Below are 24,526 nucleotides of genomic sequence, written 5' to 3'. Positions count from 1 at the left end.
ACTTTCTATGAGGAACCCAAACCAGCTGGAACTGTGATCATGGTTTCTTGCTCTCTAAGATGTAGAGTTGTATAGCTTACAGATGTCCAGTGTGGCGTATTTCGTTATAACGGCCTCAATGTGCTGGGACACCAGGAGATGTCTGTGAAGCTGATGAGGCTTTTGCACAAGGCCTGTCCTGTCCCCCTTCCTGGAGGAAAGGGGAGATTGTCCTTATTGAGAGGGGATGCCACATTGTAAGCAGCAAGTTTATACATAAAACGGGTCTAGATGTCACCTGCAAACCTTAGAAAGAAGGCTGCAGTCATTTTTTTGGTGTCTTATTTCTTCATTATAAGTACACACCATACTAATAGTATAAATACTATTATAATATAAGATATATTTTCTTCTTTCTTTCTTTATTTGACAGGGTCTCATGCAATCCAGGCCATGACCTTGAACCTCTGATCTTCCTGCGCCTATCTCCCAAGTGCTACATAACAGGTGTGTTTCTCTGTCTGGGTTTTGTGTGGTTCCGGGGATCAAATTCAGCGGGCTTCGTGCATACTAATAAACACTCTGCCTGCACTTTTTCTTTCAAAGGACTCTCTGTACTGTATAAACTATAGGTCTCATCACAGAAAGATCTAAGAGCTAGAGGTGGACCTGAGGCCACTCACTAAACTTTCTAGAGTGTTGTTACTCATCTGGTTGGGACTTGGTTGCTTGGGTGCAGAAAACAGTTCAGCTGGGTTCTGCTTAGGACTGGATCCTTGTGAAGTGTGAGCATGCTGTCAAAGCCGATCATGGAGCAGAGACCTGAGGCTGAAGAAGGAAGGGGATGTCGGACGGACTACAGGAAATCAGAGCATCCATGGCCCGGAAAGCCTGGAGAAGAGAGAAAGATGGTACAGGGTGAAAGTAGAAATAAGGAGGAGTGGTGCAGATCAAGAGAGAGGGGTGCAGTAGCTCTGAGTTCACTGGGTTATCGAGTGATGGCACAGTCATATACTTTAAGGAAAAGGTCTAGACTCAAAAAGATTCCCAACCTGGGCTTGGTGGTGCTCACTAGTAATCCAGCCTCGAGGAGATGGAAGCAGGAGGGTCAAAAGTTCAAGGCCATCCATGGTGAAGCTAGCCTGGATTCACCTGAGCAGTTCAAGACAAAACTAAAAAACCCCCACCGGAGGCTGGGCCGTGGTGGCCCCAGCCTTTAATCCCAGCACTCAGGAGGCAGAGGCAGGCGGATCTCTGTGAGTTCGAGACCAACCTGGTCTACAAGAGCTAGTTCCAGGACAGGCTCCAAAAACCACAGAGAAACCCTGTCTCGAAAAACAAACAAACAAACAAACAAAAAAACCCACCGGGCAAGGATCTGCAGTTGGCTATCTGGGCGCCTCTACAATCTCACCATGCTAACGCTCTCTCTCTACAATCTCACCGTGCTAACGCTGCTCTCTCTACAATCTCACCGTGCTAACACTCTCTCTCTACAATCTCACCGTGCTAACGCTGCTCTCGCTCACTTTGTTATGGAGTCTACTCAGTTCTCTCAAAGCTCCTGGCAGCCCAAGGACCTGGAGACCTACAGGATCTATTGTCTCCGCAGGCCAGGCTGCTCCTGCCTCTCCTGAGAGTTCACTGCAAAGTCTTTAGCTGAGAGCAGTCATTCTCAACCCACCCCTCCTCTCTTGAAGGGTAAATTCTCCGTTATATGCCAGAAGATTTATTTATTTTTCTTCCACACCATTTATCAACTAAATTATAGACATTTGCTAGTTAATTAGCTATATTTTTTTTTCTTTCCAGAGTAGATGAAGACAGCATCAAGTCTGCCCTCCCTCTATTGTATTCCAGTATCAGACATTCTGTAAATGCTTGCTGTGTGACTAAAACCCAGCCTAATTATATGTAATAGCCTTTCCCAACATGCCAATTATTTACTTGTTTATTCGGTTATTTTGATTTTTTTGAGACAGATCTCACACTGCCTCAGCCTCCTATACGTTGACGATAGGGATCATGAGTCGAGTGGTGGCGCACGCCTTTAATCCCAGCGCTTAGGAGGCAGAGGCAGGGGGATCTCTGTGAGTTCAGGGCCAGCCTGCTCTATAGAGCGAGTTCCAGGACAGCTAGGACTACACAAACAAACCCTGTCTCAAGCCCCCTCCCAAAAAAGAAGCATATGCCATCACACTGGTAGATCCTTTAATGCACGCGTACAAAATATGATTCAATCGATGATGTAAAGGTAAGAATGTAAATATTTCTATAATAATGTATAATATATGGAGCATATCTCATGGGCTCAAACACAAAACTAAGGCAATACTTAGTAAAATTATTTTTTATTTTATGCGTATAGGTGTTTTGCTTACATGTATGTCTGTGTACCTTGTATGTACTTGGTACCTATGGAGAGCAGTAGAGGGTTCAAGAATGTCTGATCCCCTAGGACCATGTGGATGCTAGGAACTAAACCCAGGTCCTCAGGAAGAACGGCCAGTGCTCTTAACATCAGAGCCCTAATGCAACACTTCAAATTTGTCTTCTTTTGAGATAGGGTCTCATGTTCCAGCCTAGGCTGATCTGGAACTCACAGCAATCCTCCTGTCTCAGTCTCCCAAGTGCTGGGGTTACAGGTGTAAATTGACACAGTTAAAGATTTTACATATAGAAATGGAACAACTGAAACCTATTCGAAAGAAAAAGCTCTATTTGAAATTCCCAAAGTCAAACGTCACAAAACAGATGACACGCTTCCTTTTGAAAAGAACACTGTGGCAAGGAGCTCACCATTCCTTTTTATACACGCAGGTTTTTTGTCTTAATACTAATCCAGCACCTATTTTCTTTCCTCTCCTCACTTCTGCCTCCTCCTGCCTCAGTTCCACCGTCTGTTCTGTCTCTCTTTCCCCCTGCTCTCCCTCCTCAGGTAGGAGTTTGCAGGGCAGGGCTCCTAGCACTGTCTTCTCTCTACAAGCTACAACATTCCAAACCCAGACATCTGTTTATTAGGAACCCCAAGCTTACACTTTTCACAAATGCTCGTTTATCTATTCATAATTTCACACAACCCCTCCCCCTCTTTTGAGTCCGGGTCTCTCTTTGTAGCCCTGGTTATCCTAGATAGAACCCACTTTGTAGACCAGACTGGCCTGGAACTCAGAGAACAGGCCTGCCTCTGCCTCCCCACCACACCCAGCTCTTCAGAACTTTTATCTGATTATCTATATTACCTACTAAAATTTGTTCCAAGGCTTTGTTCCAAATACACCCACAAATAAGAGCTCTATTACAGGACTGCACCAAACGGCCCAGGTACAATAACTGTAAAACACACAAGAAAGTAAATAGAACTAGGATATCCAATACGATTCTGTTTCCTGTCCAACACCCTAGGGCAGGTTTTAAGCAAATACAAAGCAAACTGGCAGAAAGTGCCCACGAATGGAGGTAGTGTGAGATTTTATCGTGTCTCAGATATACTGCATGCAGCTGAATGCTTTGTTGGCGGTTAAGCGATCATACCCTGGATAGAAGGCTCCTTGGGTCGGGCCCTAGAAGTCCTGGAGGTTTCTCTCTGCTCCCAGTGTACAGCATGGAGCACTCCTGGTCCAGGGGTCACAGCCCTTCAGCCTCACACTACCGGGACCTTCTTGGCTGGGTTATTATTATTTTATTTATTCAGGCTGTCAAGTCGAGAAAACCCTCTAAAACTCCCGATCACGAAGGTACAGGAAAGTCCAAACTCTTAACTGACACAGGGTAGTGTCAAGATAGCAAACTCAGACCGAGCTGGCGAGTGCGCCCGCCGCTCCCGCACTCGTGCGGGGGTGGCGCTGCGCTCCGGAGACTGCCGCCTTCCCCAGCGCGTGGGCTCAGGGCGGCGTGGCGGCGAGGACCCCAGCGCGCCGCGAGGCTGACTACAGATCCCAGGGTGCCTCTGCCATCTCGCTCCCTCCCAGCGCCGGCCCCGCCTCCCTGGCCCTTGTTGTTTTGGCTGGAAGCGCTCCGGAGGAGTTTCAGAGAAAGTCTGGGCAGAAGCTAGAGGCGACCGATCGTGGGAAGGGGAGGCGGAAAGGCCAGAAGAAGGAGGGCCAGAGCCCGGGCTGCACCTCCCCGAACCCGCCGCGCGCCCCCGGGTGGGGGAGGAGCGCAGGGGACTGGACAGAGGGGGTCCCTCCCCTCAGCAGAGCCGCCCAGCGCCTCGTCCCTGCGCCTATCTCCGCCCTCGTCGGAGGCTGGAGTGCAGACCCACCCTCCCGACGCCCGGCGACGCCCCGCGCCTCGCCGCCGGTCCTCGGGCTCCCTAGGCGGATCGAGACCAGCTCCCGCGTCCGCTGCCACCGGGACGCCGCACGCTTTCCCGGGCACCCTCCTCAGAGGAGGGGAAAGAAGATCGCGCCCCGTTCACTGAAAGCGCCAGCGGGCGGAGCGGAGCGGACACCGAGCGCGGGCATTGTGTGTACGCGTGCAGCGTGGGGTCCGCAGCAGGGAGCGCTCGCGGGAGGTCCTGTCCCCAACGGGCGGAGCGCTGGGCGTTGAGCTCCGGGTCCCGGCCGAGTCCTAGCCAAGCCCGACCGCTGTCGAGGCGGTCCCGCCGAGCCTCGCGGCCAGGAGGGTGCACTGAAAGAAGGCCGGCGAGCTCTGGTCCCCGCTGCTCCACTCGGATTCCGCTTCGGCCCGCGGATCTGCAGAAGAGAGAGGCTCGAGAGCCGACCCAGGGCGCACGGGACCTGACCACCCCGTCGAGGGAAGCTGCGAGGACCTCTTGGCTATACGTGCCCGCCGTGTCCCGAGCGCGTCCACTGTGTCCACTGACCCCTCCGGTGCCTGGCCCTCGAGCCCTCACGGCGTGCACCATGAGCGGCGGCGAAGTGGTCTGCTCGGGATGGCTCCGCAAGTCCCCTCCGGAGAAGAAGTTGAAGCGTTATGTAAGTACAGGTCAGGGCACTGCCGGCCGCGGCAGTAGCAGCCTGCTCGCCGAGCTCTGCCACGAATCCCGCCCTCCTCTTCCTCGATCCCTCTCTCGGCCGGCCGGCTTCGGACCGGGTGCGGTCCTTTCACACCCTGATGTCCACTTGGTGGCCAAACTTTCTCCCTTCATATTGCAGACCGCCTTCCTTGAAGGCCTCGTCGCCCCTTAGAGGGGCCCAGGCTCAAAGCCGGCTGCAGACATACTTTCCTTGTTGTTAATTCTATTTAGCATGTGTGGGGCGACACGGGGAAAAAGAGCCTTCTCTTATCTGCATCAGGTTCTCATGGAGGAGTTGTTAAATCTCCCCGCATCGAGAAGCAGCGGAGGAAGTAGTGATCATCGGTTCTCCCTTGGGTTCGCGCCCCCTCTGCGCCTATAGGAGGTTGAGGCAAGCGAACCGTGGACGCGAGAAATGGATAGTATAGGCGAACTTCTCTAAATACTGGCACAGGGGAAAGGGGTGGGGGAGTTATTACGCGCCCTACCATCTGCTTAGCAGGGTTCACATTTTCGCGGTTTTGCTTTGAGGGACGCTAGAGTTTGGCCCGACAAATGCTGGCGGTTTGATGCGACAAGAAGGCGCTGGGGGGAGCCTGGTGGCCAATATTTGGGCGCCTTCGGACGCGCTGTCAAGCCCGGCAGGAGGAGACAGCTGAAGCCAGCAGGGATTTCTGAGTGTTGTGATTCTTTTCCAGGGCACCAGAACAGCTTAAATGGTATTTGTGTAATTTATTCAAGATGCCGATCGTGAGTTAAACTGTGTTCGCTGTTAGGGAAACTATCTTGAAGAAACCTCCATTACTTCAGTGGAAATCTGAGGAGGCTCAGAACTCTGGAATCTTAAGCCTTCCTTCAGATCGGCTAATTTTACGTTGTCCCCTGCCAGCAAAGAAATGACACTTTGTCCTGGCAGCCGAAGCAAATATTTTTCGAGTAAACGTGTTTTCCAAAAGCAAAATGTACAGTGTACCTTCTTCGGTAGAGTTCACTACCGGTATTGAGGGAACCTGTTTCTGGTTGAAGGGAATCTCCACCAAGTACCCACCTCAAGCTAATCCGATTACTCACTGCCTGCTTGCATGAAAGGGGGGGGGCATTTATTTCCCAGAGCTCACCCGCAGTTTCTGGTTTACTTTCTGCTAGAATGATTCAATAAATTGTCAGAGGATTCCCTCCCCTCCTTAAAGATGTCTTTCCATCTGTCACGGTTTTCCTGGATATCTTAGTAAAGATGGCAACTTGATTGCAAAACTTTGCGAGTGGCTGTGGCCTCTCCAGAATGAGTTGTAGAGAGGCAATTGTGTGTGAAAGGGGAGGGTGGGGAGCTGGAAACACTAGGCCTGAGAAGGCTCTGCTTAGGAAAGGATTCTTGGGAGAGCTAAAGTACAGTCTGTTTGCTGATAGGCTCACTAGTGCTACTGAGCTCTGTGATGGGCACCAGCCACAAGGGGAGGAAGTACAGAATGGGGAAAGCCTCGCAGGAAGAAAATCAACAGCCAATGTTCTTAACAAGGGCCAAATGAAGTGAAAACTGGGCATGGTGGCATATGCCCGTACCACCCAGCACTCAGGAGATAGAAATGGGAGGCCAGTGTGGTCTACAAAGCAAATTCTAGGGTAGCCAGGGCTATATCTCAAAGACGAACAAAAACAAAATAAAGTTTATTCCCAATACAGGTATTAATAATAAATAAATAGATACAAATACATGAGGTGTGGGAGAATATATGTGTGTGATTATGTATATTTACACCTATCATTTGTTGACCACAACAATTTTCTCCCATTCAAGTCCCAATTAGATCAAACCCTGTTAGCTTCTGAGTCAGGGAAGCGTGGTCTCATGGCCATGTTTTACAGCAGTTTGCCAAACATGGGGCTAGGCCTGCTGGGTCATACGGTCATTTCAGACTAGACTTTTCTGTGAGTCTGTTATCTGAGAACTCAAGAAGTTCCGAGCAGAGTCACAGCACTGAAGAGTGAGACCCAGTCTTTGCTCTTCCATACTTTTAAAGTTCGGGGAACAACAAAGTATACATGGAGAAAGGCGGCCGAAATGCAAAGTATTTATATCTGTGTGTCCAAGTTGAGTAGTCAGGGGTTTTATAGATGCCTTCAGGAGAAAACTGGGTTCCTAAATTGTGTTCTCAGTAAGCAGAAGGATGTGGGGGAAGCCAAAGGTGGAAAACTAGTCTCTCTCTGTCTCTCCATCTCCCTCTCTCTCCCTCTCTCTCTCCCTCTCCCTATCTCTCTTCCTCTCCCTCTCTCCCCCCCACCCTGAGGTGTTTGTGAGTGCATGTGTGTTGCATGCGGTATGTGTAAGTTCACCTGTGGTAGGTATCCAGAGGTCAACCTCAGATGTGCCGTTCCTCAGGAGCCTTTTTCAAAGTGTCTCCCTGGGACTTCGGACTTACTGACTAGGGTCGACTGCCAGTTAGTGAGATCCAGGAGTTCTGTGCCCCCCCTCTCCACTGTTAGCATGCCAAGGTGCAGCATCGTGATTGGCCTTTACAAGGGGGGTGAGGGTTGAGCTGAGTTCCTGGTGCTTCTGTGGGAGGTATTAAGTGAGCTCTCTTTCTAGATGACTGGTGAGTCTTTACACATTCGTGAAGTAGGTGAGGACGGCCCAGGATGACGGTGAACAGGTGATTGCCAAGAAGATGGCATGGCGGACTGCCAAGTGGTTTATTCTCCACAAGATTTGACGTCCTCAGATTCTTGAACCTTTGACTTTGGTGTCTGGCTTTGTTTCTGCAAAAGCAGTTTTGACCAGGGAGGACAGAGACCATGTCCACATGCATTTTTCTATTCTTATTTTCTTTGGTTAACAGAATCCTGCAAAGTAGGCCAAAGACTGATTGGTAGTGCTTTTTTATTTTTCAATTTGTGTGTGTGTGTGTCTGTCTGTGTCTGTGTGTGTTTATGGGGGTGGAATCCAAGGCCCTGAGGCCTCACACATAATAGTAGCAAATGCTCCACAACTGAGCTGTCTTTCACCTCCTTGTTTTTTTTTTAAAGACAGGATCTCACTGTGTAGCCATGGCTGGCATGGAACCTGATATGTAGATCATGCCGGCCTCAAACTCACAGAACTCTGTCTGCTTCTTCTGCCAAGCACTGGGATGAGAGAGATGTCACCACCCTGCCATTTCTTTTCTTAAAGTCTAGTCTTTATTTATTGTGTGTGTGTGCATACATGCAGTGGAGGTCGGACAACAGCTTGTTGGAGTCTGTTAATCTCCTTTTCCCATGTGGGTCCTGAGTATTAAACCCAGGCTGCCCGGTTTAGGGGCAAGTGCCTTAACCCGCTGGGCCATCCTTCTGCCCGATAATGGTTTTTAATGAGGAGATTCACTGTGAAAAGCTTATTTTGGAGGCTTGTACTGTAATTATTAAATGAGACTTCTGGGAGTTTGAGCATCGTGGTTCTGCTGGGAAATGTTGCCTGTGGGAGTTTGTCTCACTGTTTGCAGTATTTGTAGAGTGGTCCAAACACTGATTGAGATCATTGTTAAGGTCTGTAACAAAACAAAACAAAACAACAACAACAACAAAACTTTAGGGCTAGGGAGATGGCTTAGTGGATTAATCTTCTTCATGATTATAAGAACTGGAGTTCTGATCCTCAGAGCTCATGTGAGAAGCAGGGAGATATGGTGGCAGCCTGTCATTCCAGCTCCAGGGAGCTAGATGCAGCATACTCGGGCCAGCTGCCTAGCTAGATCAGCTGGAATTAGCAAGCTCCCACATTGAAGAGAGTTCCTCCTTTGATGAATAAGGTGGAGGAGAATTGAGAAAGACATCTGATCTCATTTGTGGGCCTGCAAACATGATTCACATACCTGCACTTGTACATACGTGTGTGCCCATACATGAACACACATGCATACCAAATACACATGCGAAATAAAATTATATTGATTTCATCTTAAAAACCATCCCAGAACATGGCCCCTGACAAATTCTTCTTAGCTCCTGCTTCTGTGTTTGCTCCCGTGGTCAGTTTTCGTACTTTCTTTTCGCTTGCCCTGTGCTCATCTGGTAGAGGAACCTTCCATGAACTTCTCAGAGAGAGAAAGTGACATGGGATAAAGGAAGAAGACTCCTGAGTCGGAAGTTGATTCTTTAGTCAACTTTAGTTTTGATTCTTTTCAGTCTCTTCTGTGCAGAGTGGTAAGAACTTCCTGTATGTACCATTCTCTGGCAGCTTGTGAAAGACTGTCTGCAGTGGAGCTGAGCATCCCCCGGCTTTCTTTTCCTTTTGCTGAACGCTGTCCAGAGCTTAGTTACCAGGGTTATAGAGAGGAGGGAACTCCAAGGTAGCGCTCAAATTTCTTATTACACTTTAAATCTGCAGGACTGGACTGTAGCTCGGCCTGGCCTACCAGACAGGAAGTCCTGTGTTTGATGTCCAGCATCTCTGAACCAGTCACACTGTCTCAAGCTGCAATTCCAGCACTTGGGAGGGGGAAGCAGGAAGAGCCAAAGTTCAAGCTTCATCTGGGCAAGGAGTGGGGAGAGTGCGGGTGGGGGAGGGGAGATTGCTTAGTGGACAAGAGCACACCGCCACCGATCACCCGAGTTTCATCCTTGCAAGGAGAGAATTGGCTCTTGAAAGTTGTCCTCTGACCTTAACCCAAGTTTCATAGCGCACGCGTGTGCATGTACAGTGCACGCATGCACACACATAACACACACTTACGCACACACTCATCCCTAATAAAAAGTAAGATTAATAAGATTGTCCTTCCTAGTAGACATGAGCCTTGCCACGGTGACGTCTTAAGCAACATGTAAACGTTTTAACAGCTGTCCAAGCATTTGGGGCTACAGTGTGGTGATTTAGTACATGTGTGTAGTGGTCAGGTCAGGGTAGTTAAGGCTTTTTATCTCCCTAAACTTCTTTTTTTTTTCTTTTTTGGTTTTTCGAGACAGGGTTTCCCTGTGGTTTTGGAGCCTGTCCTGGAACTAGCTCTTGTAGACCAGGCTGGTCTCAAACTCACAGAGATCCGCCTGCCTCTGCCTCCCAAGTGCTGGGATTAAAGGCGTGTGCCACCACCACCCGGCCTCCCTAAACATTTTATTTTTGTGTTTGTGTTGGTAACCATTGAACATCTCTCCTGATAATACGTGAAAGATGCATCTTGATAGGTGTTCAGATTCATAAGGATTTCTTTTAAAAGTATTGGTGGGGATTATAATATTCAGAGTGTACGTTATACATACTTGAAAACTTCAAAGAACAAACCCAGTAGAAGTTTTTCTTAAATTTTTTTTTTAAAGTATCAGAAATTTTCAGTAGAATTTGAAATTTTCACAGAAGTAGGTGTAAATGAGTTAATAAAGGGTTGCCTCCAGCCAGCTGGCTCTCACCATATCTCTGCAGGTGGAGCTTCCCTCTAATCTCCCTCCAGCCTGGACATCCAGTGAGCTGGGACACACAGCCTGCTGCCAGCTCTGGGCAGGTGTCAGGGAGGAGCAGGTGTTCCATCTCAGTCAGAGAACCTGCTTGGGCAGCCAGAGCAAGGCGGCTTGTCAGAAGACGGCCCTGCAGCAAGGCCTCAGCGAGTGGCGAGTTCTTGGGTGGGTATGCCATCTGTCCCCCGGCTTGAGCTCTGTCTACTGCAGTTGTCAATTAATGGGGCAGTTTTTTTGGTCTGGACTTTGGGAACACACTCCTCGTTCTGGAAGTGATCCTAGAAACAGAAATAACCTTTCTCACTGGGTGGGTACCTGCCATCTGACACGGAGGAGGGGAGCCTGTGCAGCATCCCCTTGGCTCAAGGATAACGGACGCTGTGTGCTAACCTCAAGCCCACGGTCTGCTCTCATGGCCTTATGTTGAAGTCGAATGACTTCTCAATTGGGGACGTTTTTCCTGTTATCTTCGTGTTAGTGAATAGTTTACTTCAAGTTCTGCTGTCTCCACTCCACCTTCTGAAGCATGGCAGGACCATTGTCTATTAACACGGGGCTTTAACTATCAATTATGTTAAGCCTTCCAACTAGTTAATGATAGGTAATTCTTTTGTCGTGCCTGGACAGAATGGTAAGTTGTAAAAAACTCCCCCGTTATGCTCGCTGGATCCCTAAATACCACTGTTAGCTTTTGGGGGTTCAGAATTACTGTATGAAAACTATGTCATGTGGTAGTTTCAGTGACATTTTTTACCCCCAAACTGGATCCTTCCTTTCCTTCTAAAACTGTGGAACCAAAACCAAGATGCAGGCACTCGCGGGGACATTAAGAGTCGGAGAGACATTCAGCTCTCACGGGGCTGTGGAGAGGACATTCAGCTCTGCCAAGAACAGAAGTGGAAAGTCGATTTAGAAACTTTTCAACTCTTGGGATTGGGAAAGTTATAGACAGGCTAAAAAAAATTATGAGGAGTAACTGGCTAATGAAGTGGAGGAATATTTGTGTCTTTTCTGGGAATAGGTGGAGATTTCTTGGACCATTCAAGTGTTGCTTTTCCTTCTTCCTTTTATGCTTCCTTCCAGTGTCAACATGGCAACTCTAAACTGTACTGACATTGGGAGGTGCGTTGTTTGCCATGCAGATAGGATTATAATTGAGCTAGCAGCCATCTGGTGGTCTCTTTCTCAGCCAGCTTAGAGCCAACCAGCTTCCAGTTTGGCTAGCCTACCTGAAGAGGAACTTCTGGCTATTAGACACCCCATTCTTGAAGGCAAACAAGATTAGGGTGGGATAGAAGGTCAGCTAAATCATCAAGGCATCTGTCAGGACTATGGATTTAGAATTCTGCTGTTTAAGAAAAATTAAGATGTCCTTTGGTCTGAGGCTGTGGAGTAGTTGAGTGAGTGCTTGCCCAGCATGTATGCCGGGTGAAGCCCTGGGTCAGTCCTCAGCAATGTGGAAAAATGGCCATGGTGGAGAGTATCAGCAATCCTGCATTTGGGAGGTGGAGGCAGAATGATCAGAAGTTTAAGGTCACTCAAAGTTAGATAGTTTGAGGTTAAAATTTTAAAAAAAGACCTTGTATCTTTACAAGGGGGGGGTCTTGCAGCTCAAATCTGCAGGCCCTGGGAGGCAGAGGCAGGAGGACTGAGCCTGAGACTCAGAATAGTGAGGGACAAAAAGCACTGAGCATTTCATTGTGCCTTCCGCCTGCTGTGGAGGAAACTCAGGCTGAGTGCTGGGCTGTGCCTCGGCCTCCTACCTGATTCTGCTTTCTTATGGGGGGTGGGCAGTGAGAGCTCCAGCCAGAGCATCCTCTTAGACCATCCTGTTAGACATTTCCTGACAGGGAGCTGCGCATTAGGCCTTACTGCTCATCTCTGATAGTTGCAGAAACATGGTAGGAATTCTCTGTGGCCTCCCCAGTGTTTCTGTCCGTGCAGAAGGCAGGCAGGCAGTCGGCTGTAGTCAGCACGGAAGGCAGATGGACAGATGGACAGTTGGCTGTAGTCAGCGCAGAAGGCAGACGGACAGTCAGCTGTAATCAGCTCAGACAGACAGATGGACAGTCAGCTGTAGTCAGCGCAGAAGGCAGGCGGACAGGTGGCTGTAGTCAGGACAGAAGGCAGATGGACAGACGGCTGTAGTCAGCGCAGAAGGCAGGCGGACAGTTGGCTGTAGTTAGCGCAGAAGGCAGGTGGACAGACGGTTGTAGCCAGCGCGCAGACAGACAGGTGGACAGTTGGCAGTAGTCAGCGCAGACAGATAGGCGGACAGTTGGCTGTAGTCAGCGCAGACAGATAGGCGGACAGTTGGCTGTAGTCAGCGCAGAAGGCAGGTGGACAGACGGCTGTAGTCAGCACAGAAGGCAGGTGGACGGTGTTATGGCGTAAATGAATGGCAGACAGAAATTATATTAAATATTCAGCTTTAATAAGGTTAAGACTTATGAAACTGAGGTTTCCACTGTGAAGAGGGAAAGAGAAGGGACACGGAGAGCCCGCAATCTTTATTAGTAAAAAATAACCTCAGGGGACTCTGCCTTTCAAGCAAGGTGATTGGCTGAGGTTCCCCTACAGACAGGCGGACATCAGCTGCAGTCAGCACAGAAGGCAGATGGACAGTCGGACAGTCAGCTGCAGTGCTCACGTGCTGGGGCACTGACAAGCACTGGCTCAGGGTTGACGTCTACAGCTTATCTGCTGCTTTCGGGAGCTTTGGTCCTGGGCCTTGTGTGGAATGCAGTGGAGACATTTGTTCCCTCCCTGTGAGGAGTTTCTAATCTGTGGAAACAAGTTAGAGATGCACGCACATTTAAATACCTTTCCGAAGAAACTGGCTATGGAACTCTCTGTGGTTAAATGCCAGATGAGGGCTCCAGATTGTAATTGTTTCAGAGTTCAAACTGCGAGCAGAACAGGAAGAAGAGACCACAGAGAACTTGCCACCAGCGTTTCAGGCTGTTCCAGGAAGGCAGGCTCAAGGTGCTGCCCTCAGCTGCAGCAGAATCCTACGGGAAGGAAGGTTTTCAATAAAGAAAAGAGGACGTTTAAGTGACAAGAAGTGCTTCAGGATGCTTGGGCTTCACACCTAGAGTTTGGATGTCAGCTGTAACTTCTCATTGAAGAAATTCTGCTTCTGCTATGATCTAACCAGGTTCTCATGGACTCCTAACCACAGTGTGTTTTCTGCAACCCAGAAGAAAGAAACATAGCAACCTGTATGGTCACCTTGGCTTATTAAAATTCCAAGGCACCTGTGTGATTTAAGATTTCTTTATGTCTGTTTTGAGCTAGATAATTCATTCTGGCAAGCCTTCAGTTTACAGCAGAGAGGGAGCATGTTCGGGTGGGAAGAAGAATGAAAGAGCCTTTGATTCCTCTGCTTCTGAGCTGCTAGCGTCTGAACTTGGACTCTGGAAGCCATCTTAGCCCAGCTGTGTGAGTGCCAGCCAGTGTTGGAGGAGAATAATACCGGCGAATCACGTGAAACCCCTTCTGACTGCTGATGGGATGTGAGGGTCTCTCCTATTCCCTGCGCGGACAATGCTCATTCCCAGCAAGCCAGAGCTCCCTCTGAATCTGCCATGGGAACTTGGAGGAGAGTCACATTTCTGTGACTCCCTTTTTCTCAGTCCATGTGTCCACTAACTACAGAAAACTTAGAATTGCGAGGCTCTTTCTCCTCTCCTCTTGGACCTCAGCACAAATAAATTAGTATTCTTTATGATTACTGAGGAGAAAGTGGTCTATTGTGATGTGAATTTCCAAATTTGTTAAATATGTAGACTCTTCCACTGCTGACTCAGGATGGGGTGGTTTGGGAACTTTCATGAATTGTAGGCAGCATGTAGGCTGCAGAATAGTTGGGCAGTCATTTTAGGAGCTAGAAGTTTTAGATGAGTCATTCCGGTCTCGTACAAATGGGCACCTTCAATAACACAAGGGTTCCTGACCTGGAAGAAAGAGTGTTTATATTTTAGGTAATTCTTTTATACACCTAGAGGGGGAAAATATCTCCCTACTTGAAAACTTCTCATTTCCAAATTTGTAGCAAAGTGGAAAGCTCACAGGCTTTGGGTTGCCCTGCAGCTCTGAGGGCAGGGCCTTGCAGTGCATATTTGGTCCTTATCTCTGCTACTTTAGCTCTTGAAGCCTGCTGATTACCACTGGTAGCCGCCAAGTTCTGTCCTGCACCATTATCTGCACAAAAATTTTCCATGTGGCTCGCCTTAGCTGTGCTGCTGTAGGCACGGCACAGCACACCGGGACGGTGTACTTTGTAAAGGAGAAAGCGGCAAGAAGGGGTAACGTGAGTGATTTAATATTTTCCTGCTGTTAAAGTCACCTTGGCGTATTTTCCAGAGATGTTTGTCATTTTTCTAAACTAAGTTATCTTTCGTTTTTATGCATTGCAAAGAGTGCTGCGTTTGCTAGGTTTTTTTTTTATTCTCTTCTCTCCCTCCTCTCTCTTTCTCTTTCTCTCAGCTTCTTGCTTTGAGTTCCTCCTTGGCCTTGGTAAATGTCTGTTCTAAACAACAATGTCTTGAAAGGGAGCTGGGAACCAAATCGCCACATTGTTTTTTGAATTAAAAACAATATACTAAAATCTAAACATTTCATTTAAAAAAAAAATCTCCCGTCATTTTGTTAAAGGAAGAAAAATTCTGAACTTTGCTTTAACTATACTGTCAAGTGTGTTTCCTTCCCCTTTTATTTATTTTCTTTTGCTTTGAATCAAGTAGCTTGAGTCCGGTTTTAGACGGTCTTCTCAAGAGTACAGCCCATGGCCAGTGACAATGACAGCTCCATTTTCTGTTAGAAAAGAGGTTTGCCCGCTGCTCTGATGAATAGGGGCACAATATCAAGAAGCAAATCAGGCTGTATTGCTTACTCTCACAACACCAGATAAAGTTGAACTTATCTTTGCATTAGCATGAAATAAGCAGATAAATATAATCTTGTTTATTTAAAGACCTCTCTAGACTGACTTGTTTAATTTTGCACGGATGCATTTGCCGGGATACACGTCTGCACTGCCACCACGTGTCCCCGGTGCTGGTGGAGGGCAGCAGATGGAAATCAGCTCCCCTGGCACTGGAGTGATGGACAGCTGTGAGCTACAGTGCAGCTGCTGTGACCTGAACCTAGGACCTCGACAGGAGCAGTGAATGCTCTTAAGTGTTGAGCCACCTCTCTAGCCCAGGCAAACACTTGGCACTGTTTTCTCTAGTATATACTGTGGCATAGGGATTTTGAGAGCTTGGCATATTGTTGTTGTGGTTTCTGTTATATTTAATGCATTGGCTTGCCTGTTGCTGTAAAATTGTTTTTGCTAACTTTCGTAAGTCAGAGAAAAGTCAGTCTTTCTCTATTCCCGGAGTCCCCGCCCCTCTGCTCCTAACTTGCGTTGACACTGTACAGTAGCCAAAACTCGAATAGTGGTGGTGTTCACTCCGTAGGCAGCCTGCTTGCTTCATCCTCATGATACACGGCTTCAGTTACTAGTGCACTGGGAAATGTGGCTGGGCCACTTCTGACTACAGGACTCCGCCCAGAGATGACTACCTGATTAAAGAATTGAAATACTCACCCCCTTCTCAGCTCAGTCTGTAGCTCGACCTCCCCACACTGCTCCAGTCAGAGCCTCGGAGCCAGGATTTGACGGCTGCTGGTTGGCAGGGTGACATTTGTCTTTCAGTGGAAACACTTTCAAATTTCAGTTTTGGACGAGAGATGCTTGGTAAGATGCCACCTTCCATGACTTGAATTCTGAGGGTGGTGTAGGGCTTGATGAGGAACAATGGCCTGGCTCAGCTAGGGAGGTGTCATTTGAACCCCAGTCTCTGGTCATAACTGATCTGACAAGCTCTCCCTGATAATTCTAGTTTCAGTGAAGGGTCGAGAGAAAGTGACGGGAGACACTGAGTATTGGAGAAGGGGCTAACTCTGGTGGTACATTTCTGTCCCAGCCTCTTCGCGAGGCAGGTAAGTCATTTGCGCCCCCAGAAAGGAACCAGAATCAGATGGGTCCTATTGAGACGGGTTCTCATTTCTTTTTCTGTAAGCCGTCATAGTCAGGGGTCAGATTTCCCAGTATGCAATGTTCCGAGCAGAAACAGCAAGCGCCGTGAATTTTTGAAGTTGGTTTTCAAACTGACCCACGGTATACACAGTACAAAGAAAGTGTGTATTTATTTCAAACAATCACTGCTTCATTCATTGCTCTTTGGTGTTTGGGGAAGGATATTCCTTCCCAGAGGGCAGAGGGCATCTACGCTTTGTCTAAAATGTGGGACCTTATGCAATCTCTTGAACAGTATAACCAAACAGCTGTAGACTTTTGAGTCCAGAATTATAAATCACCTTGTCTAGCGCCTCCTCAGGTTTCCTGGTTCCTTCCTCAGATTTAGGTTTGTTCAGTGTCCTGTGGCTTTTTATTTAGCCTGTCTTTGATTTGTATACCAAGAACATTAACAACATCGACTAGCTCTTTCCAGTTGTGCGTATCTCCTTCCCCACTTGTGGAAGAGTCCAGCCCCCTCATTTTACAAGTAATAAATAAAACGGAATCTCAGGGAGAATGATTGATTTATCTAAGGCTGTGCAGTATCACCAGCTGTCCCATCGGGCTCAGGGTAAATCCTTTAGTCTCCCCGTGAGTGCAGGCTATAAAGGTAGAGTGAAGAACTTAAAGGAGAGGCCAGGGACACTGCTGTCACCTTCAAGAGTTGGCGCGCAGGTAGAGGGCATGGGATGTGCTCAGGCTCAGCATCCCATGATGACTGTGACGTATGAGATGGGGCTCTTACTAAATTCGGCAAAGAGAGGTTGGTCCAGGGATTCAGAAAGGCTTCCTAAAAAGAGACTGTTTCTTCAGGGCTTAGTTAAGGTTGGTTCCGTTTTTCTACAGTGGGAGCAGGAGGACTGCAGTACTCTGTTTGTGTCTCTGCCTTTCCCCGGCTACCCTTGAGTTCTGTAGATGTGGCCGCTGGTTTCCTCACCTGCCACTCAAGTGTGGTAGTGGACGGCAACCCGAGTCCTCCATGGCCTGAACTAAAACCATGTCCACCAGCTTCTACAGGGAGTACCATGTTACCAAGACTAGGGGTGAACTGTAGTTTTTTTCTTGAAACTCTTGGGTGTATATGACCAAGGCCTTCCTATAGCTTCCTGACACAGGCTGTAGTCTGCTTAATGCCTGGAGTTCCTAAGAGCTCCAGTGTGACCTTTCTGCCGTCCCTGTCAGTGGCTTTTCATCCATGGTGAGTTTGTGACCGCCTTGAGAGTTTCAAAGCCCTGTGCTCAGGTGGGTCAGCTTGATCAGCTTTAAAGACACTGGCCACTCAGTGTCATGACCCAGTTCAGTCCCCAGAACCAGTCACTCGGTGTCATGACCCAGTTCAGTCCCCAGAACCAATGTGGTGGAAGAGAACTGGCTCTTCCAAGTTTTTCTCTGATCGTCTCCTGCGCACAGTGTGGCAGACGTGTGCCCACAGACACAATGTTTAAAGGATAAAAAGCACTGGGCTCTCAGTTTCATCAGAATTCTTAAGAAATTTGTAAGTGTTATAACTTGTGTGGTTTCTGACCTGTCAAGCCCATATGCAAATCTTGATGCATGGTTAAATGCTCTCACGTTTGATGCTGCTAACCTGGGGATTCTCTCAGCCAGTGTGTGGATCAGATTGCTTAGCTGCTCTGTAGAAGGGCCAGGTGGCCGTGCCAGCATTTCACCCTTCAGGCCTGGTGTCCCCATCGTGTCCCTAGTGCTCAGCACTGCTGCCCTTCTCCAGTGGCTTGAGAGCGCAGGCTTTCTCCTTCTGTACACAGTGACCAGAAACAGACCGTGTTAGTTTACCTCAGCAGCTCTCGACCGTTGGCTCTGCTGCCTTCCCTCCGGACAGCTGCAGTCATTAGCTGGCCTCTGCATCCAGGCTTGTAGAGATCTCTTTGCGAAGGCAGCTAGGCCACTTTTCGGAAACAGAAATCTAATGATAATCTAATGATACCATAGTCCTGGGCTGAGGTTGTTGGTTCTGCTGCATTCCTTTGCTGTTGGTCATAGCCAGGCCTTTCGCCTTGGCTCACCAGGCTTCCTCATGTGGCATGACCACATCCCTCCAGGAGGCTTGATGCCACCTTCTTCCGGCAGCCTCTGCCTCAGCTTTTCTGGACTCTTGTGTTCCCAGTTGGCCCTGAGACTTGTCGTTCTGGGCTTTTGCACAGACCTTAGCCCCTGCAGGAATGCTTGACCTTCTTTATCTGTTTTTCCAACTACACTAGTTTCTGCTGGTTCTCATTCTCCTCTCTGTGGTCTAGCCTGGACTCCATCACTGGCACAGACACACTGTGCAAGACAGCTGTGTCTTTAAGCCTGCCACTCCCACCCTTGGTTTTATTTACTTACGTAGTTGTTTATTTTCCCAGAGACTGTACGATACTGGTAGGTAGAGCCCATTGCAACTTCTATGAGCTCCAGGCACTTTTGCTCTCATGGGATCCCCTTGCTTAGAAAATGTAAAACCAGGTGTGGTGGCTTGGATTGATAATCTCAGCACTTGGCTAGCTAAGACAGGATGATTTCACATTGGAAAGCAGTCTGGAACTACAGAATGAGTTTCAGGCTGGCCAAGGATGCACAGTGAGACCTTGTGCCAACAAACCAAATCCAAACAAGCAGAAAATGAAAATTTAGATAAGGGTATGCTTTAGAATTTCTGTTGCTCTGAAGATACCCCATGACCCTGGCATCTCTTACAAAGGAAAACATCTAATCGGAGTGGCTTGCTTACAGTTCAGAGGTTTAGTCCATTATCATCATGGCGGGAAGAAAGGCAACACACAGGCAGACATGGTTCTGGAGCTGAGAGGCCTTACATCTTGATCCAAAGGCAACAGGAAGTAAATTGAGACACTGGGTGTTCTTTTGAGCATGAGTATATATGAGACCTCAAAGCCCGCCTCTGCAGTGACGCACTTCCTCCAACAAAGCCACACCTCCTCATAGTGCCACTCCTTTGAGGGCCCATTTTCTTTCAAACCTCCACAGAGCACTAACTTAAAGTCTGAAGACCTCAGTTTGATCCCTGGAGTATATGATGAATAGGGGGAACCAACTCTTGCAAAAATTGGAAAAATGTATGAATATACACACACAGGGGCAGGGTAAGCAAAAATATATTTTGCAATGTAAATATATTCTAAGCTCTTTTAAACTATCTTGGTCACCAGATACCACCCTTTTGTATACATACCATTCATTCATGGGTACACTGATTGTTGAGTGGACAGAAATGCTTTGCAGATAAAGTCCCACTGCATGCGTCGGCTGATAGATCAGGACAGTGGCAAAAAGGTCACTCAGCTGAGTTAGATGGCACTTTTGTCATCACCCAGGTAGCTCACAAGCAATCCTGAGATGTCACTGTTTGGTCCCTGGGAATAGAACAGTTCTCAGAAAATTAGGATATACCTAAAAACATATATATTTGCTACCTTAATATATGCTTAAAAGACTACCTTATATATGTTTAAGAGCAAGAATCATTGCGATGTTTATGATTTCAAAAATACGCTCCATGAGCTGGCTTACTACTAACAAGCCTGTTTCTTGAGATGTTTCCCCATAGAGGGGTCAGTGTGGTATGAGGTGGGGAGGCCGTTTTACCAAGGTACAGGACATTTGGCTGTGTCTGAAGGCAGATGTCTGTTGTAGCGTCTGGAGGGAGGTGGTATCAGGACCAAACCTGTATTGTACAGCCCAGCCCCACAACACACCACTGCCCGACCCTGACAGTCAGCATGCCACAGTGAGCAGCCCCTCCCCCGTGTTATCTGTTGGGGTTCTATCTCATGATTCCACCGGAAGCTGCAATTCTAGAAGATGCAGGGTTCGGTTGTAACCCTAGAGTCAAAGCATTTCTGTACTCTGGTCAGAACGACAAGACCAGTAACTTCTGTAGGTGAATTTTGAACACTCCAAGGTTGGGAAAGACTGTGCAAGGCAGAGCCTCTGTCCGAAGAGCTGTTGTCCTTCAGATCAACCCAGATATTCATTTGCCTCATGCTCCTAGATAGAGCACATGCCATTGTTGTCTGGGGGTGGGGGGTTGCTGAGTCATTGATCTGTGCTCTTTATTACCTCTTGGCTGGAAGGTCACCAGTCACTGTTCATACGCCGCCCAACTTGTTTACTTTTTATAAATTACATGTAATCAAGCCCTCTTGCTGGTCTGGCTACTGTAATTGGCAGTCGCCACAGAGCCGGACCAGCGAGTCTGCACTGCTGCTCTTGTAGGGTAGGAGTTCTGCTCGCCAAACTTGCTTGTCTCTTCTACCTGTGTTTTAAATGGAAGGCGAAGAAACTCAGCACAGGATCTCAGATGTAATATGGCCCCTAGTTAGGACTTGGGAGAGTCCTTGTTGTCCTTTGGGTTGGGGAAATGCAAGGTTTGAGGTAGTGGCCCTCAAATTTCCATGTTCAAGCCGGGAGGTGGTGGCGCACGCCTTTAATCCCAGCACTTGGGAGGCAGAGGCAGGCGGATCTCTGTGAGTTCAGGACCAGCCTGGTCTACAAGAGCTAGTTCCAGGACAGGCTCCAAAACTACAGAGAAACCCTGTCTCGAAAAACAAAAACCAAAAACCAAAACCAAAACAAAACAAAAAATTTCCATGTTCATGACGTCACTGTGTCACTTCTAAAGTGAAGCCTTGCTGTTTTTATTTTCTTCCCCCATCTGATGACTTTAGTAAGTACAGGTAAGGGTCGAGAAATTAATTAAAAGAAAAAAAAACCCATAAAACCCCAAGTGTTGTGCTGGAGAGGGTGCTTATCAAGAAGCGTCCTTACTTGCTGCTCTTCCAGAAGGCCTGGGTTTCATTTCCTGCACCCACATTGGGCGGCTCAGCTCCAGGGGTCTGACCACATGACCCTTGTGGCGTGTGTATATCTGGACATAGACACACATACACGTACAAAGAAAAGAGACTCTGTTTTTAGAAAAGCAAATATTTGTCTATTTTGTGTTTGTCTGTGGGGTTTGTAGATACACATATTTGTGTATGTGCACACGTGTGCTCTGGTACAGATGGAAGATGAAGGTCTCCGCCAATGTCCTCACTTGCTCTTCACCTTCCTTTTTTATTTTTTTGAGGTTGAACCTCTCACTAACCTGGAGTTCACTAATTGTCTAGACTAGCTGGTCTGTAGGGCCCAGGAATCCCCCTGCTCTGGTTTTCCAGCATTAACATGACAGGTGCACACTGCCACACCTGGCTTTTTACTTATTTATTTTCTGTGACTGCTGGGGACTGAACTCAGGGCCTCCATAGCAAGCACATAATAGCTGAGTCACCTCCCCAGCCCTAGGATCCCACAGTTAAAAACCAACCCTGGTCCACCTGATGATTTGATGGAGGTGGGCCTCAGATAATACTGGGGAGATATTGATCTTAGTGCAAAGGGGAAAAGAACAAACATCTAATAAAAATATTATTTACATTGGGATGAGAAGGTAGAATCGACTCTAAGAGACATTTTTTCTTGTTTCTTTGAGATGAGGGGAATATGGGATTTTTGGAAATACAGGTGTTTAGTTTTGCCTTTTTTCTTTCTTTCTTTCTTTCTTTCTTTCTTTCTTTCTTTCTTTCTTTCTTTCTTTTTTTTTTGGTTGTGATTGACATCAAAAGTATTCCTCCATAAGGATGTACTTAGAAGATGACAAAACTAAAGGAGAATTTTCAGAATGATTAGACTGTTAAAAAGTACCTAAGTATTGCTAAGTCCTCAAAAGTTATTGAGCCAGAGAAGGTATTAAGTTGACATCCATCAGACAAGAATGTCTTCCATTCAGAAGAGGGTGCAGACTTTGTGGATGGCTTAGAGATGAGGAGGAGAGATGAAGGGGGATTAGTTCTTCACCACAGTACTGGTTATTCTGGTTATAGAATTTGAAAGAGTGTTATTAAAGTTACATTATTTCCTGTAATAGTTAGTTCAGAATTCAAATACCTTTCCCATTGCCTGGTGAATATAAAACTGGCTTGTCCTACTTTTTAGTTTTGAGATGTATTGGTTTAGAAAGAGCACCAAAGTGCTTACTCTTAGTGACAGATGTCAAAACACTTACTTTTCAACTATCGTTTATATATGTGTATAACCCAAAATCCAAATAGAGAATGAGAGCTCTGGAGACCCCGCCTCTTGTAGGAAATCATCCAAGAAGTGGACCAGCAGAGGAGTGAGGGAATTGTCTTCCTGCTGTGTCCTAATGAACTTGGTCTTTATCTGGAAGACTGGTTTTCATTGTTGCTGGCGTAGTATTTCCTTGGGAGAATTTTAACATTCTGTTCAGTTGCCTCACAGAGAGATATTGACCAAAGATATCAATAATGATTTGGGAGATATTTATAATATGATGGGTGTCACCACCTTTATTAAATGATCCATCTTAATAGCTCCATCCATTTTGGCACCAACATCTTTGCTTTTCTGCTCACAACGCTCCTTGGAATTCTTGCCACTATACAGTCGTACTAACTCCTTTCCCCATCTTCCCTCTCCCTCTTCCCTTCTGTTTCCCCTCTCCTCCTTCACTTATTTACCCAGGAACACTCCATCCTCTTAAGGACCATACCCATCTGCCTACGAGATCTCTGTACATCTTCATTTCTGCTTTGTAAGTGTTGAGGATCATTATTGTCATTAGGGGAGGAGGAGGCCACACCCGTGCACTGCTCAGAGCAAGTGAGTTGGGTCAGTAGATGCTTAGCTACTGAACTGAGCAGGAGGGTTACTGCTGTGTGCTGGTGGTGACCCAGAGCCAACTCCTTCCGCTGATGCTGGTAACCCGGGAAGATGCTCTCCATGGCTTCTACTCTTCTCTAGGCACGGAAGGCTACACACAGGAGTGTTTGCTTCTCCCAGGTGACTTTATACCCTTGTTTTTGGATGTTGCTGTGGTCATGTGCTTGCTAGATGTTTCTTACTGGCCTTAATCTAGTTTTACTTTTGGAGTCTACTCTACTCCATATAAATTTAACCTAGAGGTTTCCAGGGACCCCGGAGAACGGGTCCTAGTGCTTACTAGAGGGGGAAGGCTGATCAGGAAGTCATCTAAGTGCTACTGGAAAATGACGGCTTATGACCCGTCAAAGTGCTGACACTCGGTGTTCTTTTGGAGGTGTTTAGCACAGAGATAAAAGGTTGTAAGGTTAGCAGATTTTTGACTTTGTAAGCTACTAAAGAGAAATGTTCTCTCTCTCTTTCTCTCTCTCTCTCTCTCTCTCTCCTCCCCTCCCCACACAGGGGCTTATTTAGCCCAGGGGAACTGTTTCTTTATTAGAATTACCCTTGAACTATAATGTATTCAGTCCTATAACATGTTTATATTTCATAGTTATTTATATTTGAATAGAGTATGTCCATAGAAGTTCATGACTTGAAGTTCATACTATATTGGTATTTGACTTTAGGTAATATTAATTAATATTATTTTGAGACAGAAACACGGTCTCACTGTGCAGCCTAGGTTGTGTAGACCAGGCTGGACACAAACTCACCAAAGATCTTCCTGTTCCTGTCTTCCAAGTGCTGGGATTAAAGGTGTACTTCGCCATGCCTGGCTTAGCTCATAAATCTTAATATTCCCAGTATATCTGAACCTTTAAAAATCTATCTGTATGACCCAACAACTTTACTTTGCTTCCTAGGTTATTACTTACTTGGTTGTTTATCCACTTGCCAGTCTGCATCAGAGTTTAACTGAAATCAGAGACTTAGCCTCTTTGCTGGTCCATTCCTATGGCCTGGATTCAGTTTACATAAAGTGAGTGAAGCATGGAACCAGCAGAGCTGTCAAGTAACTTTTAAGCAAGTAGAAGATACTCCAATTATGTATTCATTTTTTTTTAAAGCAAGTGTGTTTAGTTCCAACTTGGGAAGTTAAATATTTGGTGAGAAGCCTGAGCTTGGACCAGGGGCAGCTTGAACTGTATCTTTAAACACCTCCTCATCTTTGAAGTAAGTTCTTGTCTTGAACACGGTCCTGCCTATTCTCACACGAGGTTTCTTGTTTCTGTAAACCACATGTTTTCTAAGTCTGAAGCACCTCAAGTAAAAGCAAATGATGGAAGAAAGAGATA

General features: G+C 47.1%; 1 protein-coding gene across 2 annotated transcripts in view; it reads left to right on the top strand.

Annotated features, from left to right (window-relative positions):
* The first annotated feature begins 3,995 nt into the window (after positions 1–3,995).
* The window catches only part of Gab1 (GRB2 associated binding protein 1), a 112,779-nt gene continuing 92,248 nt past the window's right edge, over positions 3,996–24,526 (top strand). For both annotated transcript variants that reach the window (XM_057753954.1, XM_057753953.1), the window contains exon 1: positions 3,996–4,919. In XM_057753954.1, coding sequence (XP_057609937.1) covers positions 4,848–4,919 — 72 coding nt within the window. In that variant the 5' untranslated portion in view covers positions 3,996–4,847. The remainder of the gene's footprint in view (positions 4,920–24,526) is intronic.

This window comes from Chionomys nivalis, chromosome 21 (assembly GCF_950005125.1).
Source record: "Chionomys nivalis chromosome 21, mChiNiv1.1, whole genome shotgun sequence".
Lineage (NCBI taxonomy): Eukaryota > Metazoa > Chordata > Mammalia > Rodentia > Cricetidae > Chionomys > Chionomys nivalis.
This window is presented reverse-complemented; position numbering and strand designations above follow the sequence as displayed.